The sequence below is a fragment of the Sus scrofa genome, chromosome 2 (assembly GCF_054392235.1).
Source record: "Sus scrofa isolate SSC_HxYL_T2T_F1_AM1 chromosome 2, Sscrofa_HxYL_maternal_Yorkshire_Landrace_v2.0, whole genome shotgun sequence".
Lineage (NCBI taxonomy): Eukaryota > Metazoa > Chordata > Mammalia > Artiodactyla > Suidae > Sus > Sus scrofa.
Window position 1 is genome coordinate 75,076,056 of NC_139384.1, and position 10,434 is coordinate 75,086,489.

At 48.0% G+C, this 10,434-nt stretch overlaps 1 protein-coding gene across 5 annotated transcripts; it reads left to right on the forward strand.

Moving 5' to 3' along the window:
- The first annotated feature begins 391 nt into the window (after positions 1–391).
- ASF1B (anti-silencing function 1B histone chaperone) lies at positions 392–9,904 on the forward strand. Of its 5 annotated transcripts, XM_085008001.1 has the most exons (6): positions 392–622; positions 3,768–3,796; positions 4,039–4,130; positions 5,679–5,794; positions 8,154–8,330; positions 8,699–9,904. In XM_085008001.1, exons 4-6 carry the CDS (start codon positions 5,780–5,782, stop codon positions 8,903–8,905), a joined length of 399 nt encoding a protein of 132 aa, XP_084864127.1. In that variant the 5' UTR covers positions 392–622; positions 3,768–3,796; positions 4,039–4,130; positions 5,679–5,779; the 3' UTR covers positions 8,906–9,904.
- Positions 9,905–10,434: the final 530 nt, after the last annotated feature.

Genomic DNA, 10,434 nt, shown 5'->3' on the forward strand with positions numbered 1-10,434 from the left:
GCGCGCCACCAATTGACGGTTGGCGGCGCTGCCCGCGGCTGGAAGCGCCTCCCGGAAGGGCGGGGCTAAGTCCGGACAGCGCTAGTGCGGGGACCCTCGGGATTGGCCAAGAAGAGCCCTGCGTTTTGACCCCGCCCACCCCGCCCTTGACATTCGAGTCGGAGACTCTAGGGATTGGTTCCCGGCGGACTCCCAAAGAAGCCAAGAGACTGTCCCGCCTCCCTCCCGCATCCAGAAGAGGGAGCTCCACCGATTGGTCTCGGGAGTCTCGGCGCTTGCCTACCGACGCTCCAGGATTGGCTGGGGGGGCGCTCGCGCCGCCAGGGAGCGTTGACGGTGATTGGCTGGAGGGTGGGGCCGGCTATTTGAAGGAGGCGCGCGAAGAAGATTAGCTCTTCAGACCGCGATCGGAGGAGGCGCGAGCAGTTTTGGGTAACGCTGTTCTGCTGACCTGACAAGACCCAAACGTAGTCTTGGCCCCAGCTCTGGCTTCAGCCTCGGCCCGACGAGGCAATGGCTAAGGTGTCGGTGCTGAACGTGGCTGTTCTGGAGAATCCGAGCCCTTTCCACAGCCCCTTCCGGTTCGAGATCAGCTTCGAGTGCAATGAGGCCCTGACGGACGGTGAGACTGGGCCTGCGTGGAGCGACCCCCCTCCCCTGGGCCGCCCCGACCCTCCCCTTGGAGACAACCCTGTGAAACACCCCCTCTCCCCCAAATCTGATTTCCCGTAAACCAACACCCACCCCCAGCCTTAACCTCCCCTTTGGGAAACTACCCCTTCACCGTACCCCTATGGTTACTCGCGTTTTCCCCCGTGAAAACCTCATTATCCCCCTCTTTTTCCTGTAGCTCTCCTCTTGGGTACCCGTTTTCTAGGTAGAGACCGTCAGCCACCCTGACTTTCCTGTAGCAAGAGACTGCCCCTACCTACCTACTATTTAGGGGCAAGCCGCCATTCCAGCCATTCAGTCCTCCCCACCAAAAGGCTGTCCCCTGTGGTGAGGCACTCCCATCTCACTTTTTTCCTATGGAAACCCCAACCTCCAGCCCCCTCGAATTTCTCCTATGGAAATCCAAGCCCCCTCCCAATTTCCCTATGGAAACCTCAGCACCCTCCCATTTTCCTTATGGAAACCCCAGCTCCCGCCCCTTTCCTATATGGCAACTTCAGCCCCCTGTTCCATTTTCCCAATGAAGACCCTCTCCCCCTGTGACAAGACCTCACTCACCCCCATCTTCCCATCTGTCTTCCCATAATCTCCTCCCTGCTTGCTGATGCTCTACCTGGGGAAGCATGGCCAAACAAGCATAAGTTGGTTCTTACCATTTGCCTGCCAGATTCCTGCTGACTTACTGTAGCAATTCTCCCCCACTTTTGATGGTCTGACCTAATCTGGAGGGTGGGTATGCCAGGCTGAGCCATGAAGGTATCTGGCTTCAATCAGCTCAGAGGTCACAACCTTTTGTGCATCTTTTTCAAGGCGCTTTTATAGATGTACTTATTCATCTGTGTGACAAAGGTGGACATGACTCTCATCTCACAGATGAGAGCATGGGATCCACAAAGAGTAAAACACCTTTTTTGTACTTCTATAAAAATCAAAAAAAAATCTAAGGTCATTCAGAGAGTTTTGGCACCACTTTCGGGAGAAAGTACTCCATTAGACCTCTTCTCCACTTAGTGGTTAAGAGGCAGCGGCTAAGGAGGTGGAGATCTGTGAGGCCAGGGTGTGCTAACTAGCACCTCTCAGTGGTAGGTGTGTGCTTTGCATGCAAATTAGCCACTTGGTCTAGCCTGGAGTTGATAACCCTTTTGATATATGTGTGTGTGTGTGCTTAGACTGGGCCAATGGATCAATCTTCCCTGTTTCTCTCCTTTCTAAATTAAGGAATCTACTTGTGACTATAGTATAAGCCCAGTTAAATCCTTTCTGGAACAAGACAGTGTAAATAAATAAAGTGAAGAATCACCCTGTGGAATAAGATTTCATTTTAAAGCTAGGAGGAGATGTAAGGAGCTAATAGGTTAAGGGATTCACAGAGCCAGATGGCAGAAGATTGAGTTTCAGTATGTCTGTTTGTGATCCTCGGGGTTAAACATGGTTGCATGGTCATTATCTAGTACATTTACTCCTACAAAGTTCCTCTCCTGTTACTTTACTAATCTGTTACTAGAATCAGCACAGGAAAGGCTAAAGTCAACCTGCTGATCATTATCTTTCTTTTTTTTTTTTCTTTTTTAGGACTGCACCCACAGCATATGAAGGTTCCTAAGCTATGGGTCAAATTGGAGCTACAGCTGCCGGCCTACACCACAGCCACAGCAACGATGGATCCAAGCCTCATCTGCGACCTACACCACAGCTCACGGCAACGCCAGATCCTTAACCCACTGAGCTCAGCCAGGGATCAAACCAGCAACCTCATGGTTACTAGTCAGCTTCATTAACCACTGAGCCACACTGGGATCCCCGGTCATTATCTTTTAATAGAGAGAAATGGAATGATTTCTCCAAGGTCACATAGCCAGTTTGTAGAATTATTGACACTAGGTCTTGTCTCTGAGTTCTTTGTCCAAAGTTCTTTATCTTTCTGTAACCAGGGAAAGGCCTCTCCTGTGGAATGTAAATAGGACTGACCATAGATTTTATTTCCACATGAAAACACTGTCAAAAGAGGGAAAGGTGGTGCTATTATTAATTATACCTGGACAGTGAAGCTTTTGCTCAGAGAAATTCCAGTTAGAAAACCTGGAAATGTAGAGTCTTTTGTTGTACCTCTAGGGCTATCCTTGACTCTGACCTGCCAACTTGCTTTCTGCCTCTTCCCACAGAGCAGAGAGAATTTGTTTCCTGCCTCCCAAACAGATGGAGTGGGTCTGGCTTTAGAATTCTCTCAGATCCTGGAGAAATCTCAGTCTTGTTTCCTAGTGACTTCAGATACTGGTAACTGAAGATTTGAACACTCAGCCCCCAGTCTGACCCATTTCTCAAGGGCTCTGAACCTCTTTTGCTCTCTCTTCTTCTTAGCATCTGGAAATAGATGTTTGCAAATCATGAGTCCACATTCAATACATTAGATGTGTTTTTCCCCTATTTAATTGAGAAATTCAACGGATGCTGCTTGAATAAGTCTTAGAGCCAGATGTTCTGACCCACACTTAACATGCTATAGACAAGCCAAGGTTCATATGTATGATTATAAATAAAGGGAAAATGATAAACAGAAAAAGCCCTATTGGTTAAGTTGGTTTTGTTTTTTAATTTTTGGCTTCACCCATGGCATGTGGAGGTTCCCAGGCCAGGGATCGAACCTGCACCACAGCAGTGATAATGCTGCATCCTTAACCATCAGGGAACTCCAATAAGTTGTTTTTAAAATCACGGAACAGATTCTCCAGCTAGTTGAACTACAGTAATTTTGTTTTTACATGTCTTTCATCATCATTGGTTTGGGGTTTGCTTTCATACATAAGGGAGGACCATCTTGTGCAGTGGTTAGATTATAAAGTTAAGGCATAAAGACAAAATGTAATGTAGTCAGTTTACCCTTAAAATTTCTCAGAAGGTTAAGTACACAGTGTTACCTGTATGCAAACATGTCCTGTATTCAGTAGGAATGAGTTTTTGCTGTGTTGATTACTGACACCCCATATCTAACAAAAATAAAGTCACTTTTAAGCATACTTCTGCTTAAAAAACTTAGGCAAGTTTAAGGCAATTCCAATTTGTAGATCCTCATTTTGATCATCTTCTATCCTCCACAGATGATTTTATCAGATCTTCTAACTCTTGAGTAAGTATTTCGCTGTTGTAGTCCTGGTTAGTTCTCTGGTTTCTTTCTGGCCTGTGCAGAGGGAGTCACTATGACCCATTTGCCTGGCTGCTTGGTTTCTCTCTTCCGGTCTTGTGATTCTTCTCTTCCAATCAGCACCTACACGGTCTTTGTTTAGGTTTTGCCTGTAGTGCCAGGGCCTGCTCTATTGTAATCTCTTTTTCTTTTTTCTTTTTTTTTTTTTTTTTTTTGTCTCCCCCTAGCACATTAGTTAAATACACCCATATGTCACTCCAGTGGTGATGGGGAAAAGGCCAGAAGGAAAAATACCAAATGATAGAGCTGCTTTAGAAAGGTGAGAACAGGAGTTCCTGTCATGGCTCAGTTGTTAACGAACCTTACTAGTATCCATGAGGATGAGGGTTCGATCCCAGGCCTCACTCAATGGGTTAAGGATCTGGCGTTGCCGTGAGCTGTGGTATAGTTCTCAGATGAGGCTCAGATCCCACGTTGCTATGGCTGTGGCGCAGGCCAGCAGCTTCAGCTCCAACTGGACCCCTAGCCTGGGAACCTCCATATGCTGTGGGCACAGCCCTAAAAAAATCAAAGATGAGAGCAGAGCTAGCTTGTTTGCTGTTCATCCAAAAACATGTTATTTCTAATTGTGTCACTACTTATCACAAAAATCAATAAACTTAGCTCCTCCCTGCAGATAATAAGAGACTGGAGTTTGACTGAACCCCAGTGAGCCCAATGGCCACCATATCCTATAGACCTGGTAGAGTCTGGTAGGAGAAGCCCAGGGTGTAAACTGCAGAGGGGCAGGAATCTAGTGTATCAAGGAAGATCATGGAGCTCAGGTGACAAACTTCTGTAGTTGTAACCCACCATTGCTGTGCTTTCAAAATTGGATGCTCTTGTGGGACATTAGACCAAGGAACAGGGCAGCTTCTAAGACAGTTCACTTCCTGTGAAAATCACAGCTTGTGAAATCTCCCCCAGCTGCTGGGGCTGTAGATTGTGTAATTTCAAAGAACCTAAAATAAGTTTCAGGTCTCCTGCCAAATTTCCCTGTACTAGCGTGACCTTGCCCCTGATACACTTGGACCTCCTGCAAGAGGCCACTGCGGTCACTGGGAATTTCCCGTGATTGATGGGCAGGGTCTCACTGAGCACTTTTCCTTGTATCTTTCCGGAACATCCCCAGGCATGGGGGTCCCCCCTACTGGATGGGATCAAGAGGGTTGTGTTGCAAGGATCACCTTAGGATGCCACATGTGTTGACTGAGTTGCTGTTGCCTGAATGTCTGAGAGCAGGCATGACTTGGTACTGGATCTGGAGGACCTGGGGACTGGCTGGCTCCCCCAGCGACCTCATCTTCCCTTCCTGCCGGCTGGCTCTCCTGGATTGCAATCTGCTGCCCTGCCCCAGTTGTCGAGGGATCTACTCAGTTTGGTGGCACCAGTCCCTGTGTGTGAAAGAGGATGCTGCTTCCTATCCCAGCACCCAGTGGGCAGGGCCCTAAAATGGCCCAACTCCCTGCTATTCCCTCCTCACCATGCCTCTGAGGCTCCATCACGTGGCTCTTAATTCAACCTCTGCCATACGGTTCACCCTCAGGCTCTAAGAGGCCCGAGTTTCCTGGGAGGTACAGAGTCAAGGTCTCCTGGCAAAGCTAGGTCCACAGAAAAAATTTCACCACTGAAAACAGAGCTTCCCACTTGCCCTAGTGTTCAGGATCATAGTGCCTGTCACTTATTGCCTAGTGGATGTCAAATGTTCTTGAGAATAAAAATCTATCAATATATTAAGGACCTATCCAAAAATAACACAGGAAGACCCTTGCACAACCTTCTTGCTGCCTAAGCTATTTCAATTACTTAACACCCCGTGTCCTTGCAGACCTGGAGTGGAAGATCATTTACGTTGGCTCAGCTGAGAGTGAGGAGTTTGATCAAATCCTAGACTCGGTACTGGTCGGCCCTGTCCCAGCAGGGAGACACATGTTTGTCTTTCAGGTAAGAAAGACCAGGCCTTAGGCCTTGACACCTTGAAACACCTCCATCTACCCAAATGCACACAAAATGGTTCATCAGTCAAAGTTCAGGTTCACATCCTGGCTCTGCTCTCAAGGACTGTCTGACCTCTCAGAGGTACTTCAAACACCTCCTTCTCCACCTTTATGTTGTATGTTACCATGAAACCCTGATTTATAATTGATTCTCATTACTCATGGGAGTTACGTTCTGTAAAGTTACTGTGAACGCTGAGTTAGTGAATTAGTGAATGCTGAACCATTGCCCTTAGAGGAAATGCAGGACTGTTCCTGCAAGTCACTTTTTTGTCAACCAGTTAATATTTATAATATTGTTTTATGCATTTTTCCATTTAAAGACACCTTGTTTTGTATTATTGTTGACTTACTCACATTGCATTCATAGCCCACAGCACTGTAACTCATGCCTGAACAAAGCTTATCTAACACACATATTTTTCTCCATAACGTACAAAGAGCCAGCCCTCTCACTTTTAGGGACTCAGTATGACTTTGGGGCCCTTTTTCTTTTTCCCTTCTTTTTTCTTTTTTTAAAGTTTTATTGACATATAGTTGATTTACAAGGTCATAATAATTTCTGCTGTACAACAAAGTGATTCAATTATGCATATACATACATACATTCTCTTTCAGATTCTTTTCCCACATAGATTGTCACTGAATATTGGGTACAGTTCTCTGTGCTCCATAGCCGGTCTCCATTGGCCAGTCATTCCATATGCCTCAGTGTGCATATGCCAATCTCAAACCCCCAGTCCATCCCCCCACTCCCAAGAACCCTTTTAAATAGCAAAATTACCAAGAAAAATGCAGAACCTGTGGCCCTAAGACCATAGTGAAAAAGACACATGTCCACAGCCTGAGACTGCCTTGATCTACCTCAGCTGGGAACATGTGCATAGAGCTACTCAAATCCCACTCCTGCTCTGTGCATGTCCTTGAATGACCATAAAAGCCCCAGAATATTGATTTCAGGGCTACATGTAAATTTTAGCGAATAGCTGAATTTATAAATGTGGAATCCATGAATAATGAGGACCCACCGTAGTTGCTAAATGGCTCTCTAATCCACCATCACAGGGGTTGTCAGAAATGCAGATATAGTTTGATTCTTAGACACGCTGAAGTTTGAGAGCCTCTGCTCAAATCTATTCACTTACCTGATCTTGGCTATTCCCACCCCAGTCTAAGCAGCCTCATCCCATCACCTAACTCCTCACCCACCTATATCCGGTCCACCAGCCAGCCCCAACTTCCCTACCTGACAACCAGGGCTGGCTTCCTAGGCATGTGATTCATGCAGTTACACTGGGCCCTGCACTTGGTATAATGTTCTGCTGTCCCTGACTGAAACCTAACTGATTTTTGAACACGAGACCCTGTGTTTTCATTTCATATCTGTCTCTCTCTCTTTTTTTTTTTTTTTTTTTGTCTTTTTGCTATTTCTTTGGGCCCCTCCCGCGGCATATGGAGGTTCCCAGGCTAGGGGTCCAATGGGAGCTGTAGCCACCAGCCTACGCCAGAGCCACAGCAACTCGGGATCCGAGCCGCGTCTGCAACCTACACCACAGCTCACGGCAATGCCAGATGGTTAACCCACTGAGCAAGGGCAGGGACCGAACCCGCAACCTCATGGTTCCTAGTCGGATTCGTTAACCACTGCGCCACGACGGGAACTCCCTCGTATCTGTCTCATTTTGCACTGACTGTGTAGCTGATCCTATTGTAACAACACACCCCACCCAAATGTGCCCACCTATGTCCTTCTCTACTGCCTGGTCTAGGCCACCATCCTCTCCAGGTGACCTCTGTAGCCTCCTGCCCAGTCTCCCCACTCCCACTTAGCCTTCTTTCTATCACAGATCGACTGGCCTCCAGAGGCATCTTTTCAGATGCCAAACTTACCTCCTGCTAAACATTCTCTTTCTTTCCCAAACCCTTAACCGACCCAACAGGTTCTGCTTGCCCTGGTACCCACCTGCCCACCTATTCAGCTTCATTTTATACCACTCTCCCCATTGCTTACTACACTTCTCCTCGATACCTTATACTTCTTGGTGCCACCTGTCACGTTGGCATATTACAGGCATTTGTGTGATTGAGTCTATCTTCCCCACTGGACTGAAAACTCCTAAGGGCAGAGACCATACTTTGGCTCAGTAAATACATGTTGCTTGAGAATTTCAGGGACCCAGTCTGTCAGGGTTAACTAAATGTCCTGGCAGACTTGGTCTCTGGGACCCAGTTTTCCAGGATCATCGTATTCCCAGTCAAGGCACAACTGACAGTCAGTGCTAAGGCCCAACATGTGTTTCCCCTAGGCTGATGCCCCCAATCCATCCCTCATCCCTGAGACCGACGCGGTAGGTGTGACCGTGGTCCTCATCACCTGCACCTACCACGGACAGGAGTTCATCCGCGTGGGCTACTATGTCAACAATGAGTACCCCAACCCTGAGCTGCGGGAGAACCCACCCCTGAAGCCAGACTTCTCTCAGGTAGGGCCTCTCTGCACTTCCTGCTTCAGATAGGCAGGTTTCTTTGCACCTGGGGGGTAGCTGAGTCATTGGAATTGGGAGCCAAGGTCACTTCTTAAGGTTTTCAAAGTAGTGCTCAGATCTTACAGCACCAGGCTGGAACAGGAGAGAAAAGGTCTTTGTTCCTCAGAAGTTTGCCTCACAGAATCAAGATTAGATAGTCATGGTGCGTAGGCCATTCCCCAGAGTCCTACAGAAATTGTTGCTTTGGGTGGAATAAGCAAAATCTGCTCTTCCTGGGCTTGATGCTGGGGTCTGGGAGTGCCCTGCTCTGTGGGAGCAATGAGAGGGTGTGCTAACAAGGGCTGACATTCCTTTTCCTGCCCCAGCTCCAGCGGAATATCTTGGCCTCAAACCCTAGGGTGACCCGTTTCCACATCAACTGGGACAACAATACAGACAGGCTGGAAGCCATAGAGAACCAGGACCCCGCACTGGGCTGCGGCTTCCCCCTCAGCTGCACTCCTATCAAGGGCTTGGGTCTCCCTGGCTGCATCCCTGGCCTCCTCCCTGAGAACTCCATGGACTGTATCTAACTGTGGGACTCTAGGCCCTACCTGAGCCCAACTGGGACCTCAACCAATCTCCTGGCACATCTGGAGGGGGCAGCCAGGCCTCCTAGAAAGTCTCATGGAGGCCATGTGGAGGACTTAGGGGCCGTCAGCTGTGTCCAGGTCAGTCAAACTTGGCCTCAAGGAAGGAAGAGCCCTCAGGTCTCCTCTAGCCCCAGCCCAGAGGATCATCTCACCTCTACTGCCCAGGCCTGAAAGAAGCAGATACTTCAGTTCTTAATTCTTTCTGACTTGTGTGCTCTCTTACACACACACTATAAACTCCACCTGCAGACCATTGTGCCACCATGCTCCCTTGAGTACCATTAACCCAAAGTTCTTCCCACAGACCTCCCTGGCCTGCCGTGAGGCTTTACCGGTCAATGCCTGGCAAGGCTCTGGCCCTATTGGGCCAAAGGCTCTGTCATTCCTTTCCCTCCCCAAACATCTGAGCAGATCCACCCAGCTTTTTGCAGTCTCAGGCCAGTAGTCTTTGTAAAAAATGGACTTGGACACAATCTCTGTCCTAGGATGATTTTTAGGTCTTTTCAATCCAATAGCCGCCTGGAAAACTTGTTCCCAAAAGGGTGATCAGCAGGGTGCTGAGGAAAGATGGTCGACTCTTCTCTCAGTCACCACCATCTTTCTGTTACCTCCCAACTGGATCTTTCTTTCCTTGGAGGCTGCCACTGTAAGAAGATGACATGTTGGAGGGGTCATCTGTGCTCAGTTTGTCTCAGTGTTGGTTTCAGGACCCTCTGCTTGGTGGCTGCCTTGATCTGCCCTCTGCTAAGACCTTATGCTCTCAGAGGCCACAGAGTGCAGACAAGGGAAGCAGCAGGGATCCTGAAAACCTTCCCTTTCCCCCCCACCCTCAACCCCTTGCTGCTGCGCGGATGCTGTTGTGATTGTAGTTTGTATATTAAAGGATTTTTTATATTAAATATGTTTGGTTGGTCTAAAAATAAAAAAGCATTTCAACTAGACTGTTTCTGTTTTTGCCTCAAGTGGGCTAAGGCAGTTTTGTCCATCTCTTCTCATGACTGGGGGGGGGGGCCTCTTGCCCCAGCCAGTAGGTTGACTGCCCCTTGTCCCCAGGTTCAACTTCCTACTGTAGTTGTAATTATTATAGTTGTATTCCAGACTGCGGTCCAGGGAGGGGTTTTTCTTTGTCAAAAACTTAAGCAATCCAGCTGTTCTGAAGATAGAGCATAACCAGTGATTTTTCTAACTTTGACCTTGACCCACAGGAAGAAATTAACATTGAATTCCAAGCAAACACACACACACACAGCAACACTTTATTAGATTTTTTTTTTTTTTTTTTTTTGTCTTTTTGCTATTTCTTTGGGCCCCTCCCGCGGCATATGGAGGTTCGCAGGCTAGGGGTCCAATGGGAGCTGTAGCCACCAGCCTACGCCAGAGCCACAGCAACTCAGGATCCAAGCCGCGTCTGCAACCTACACCACAGCTCACGGCAACGCCAGATGGTTAACCCACTGAGCAAGGGCAGG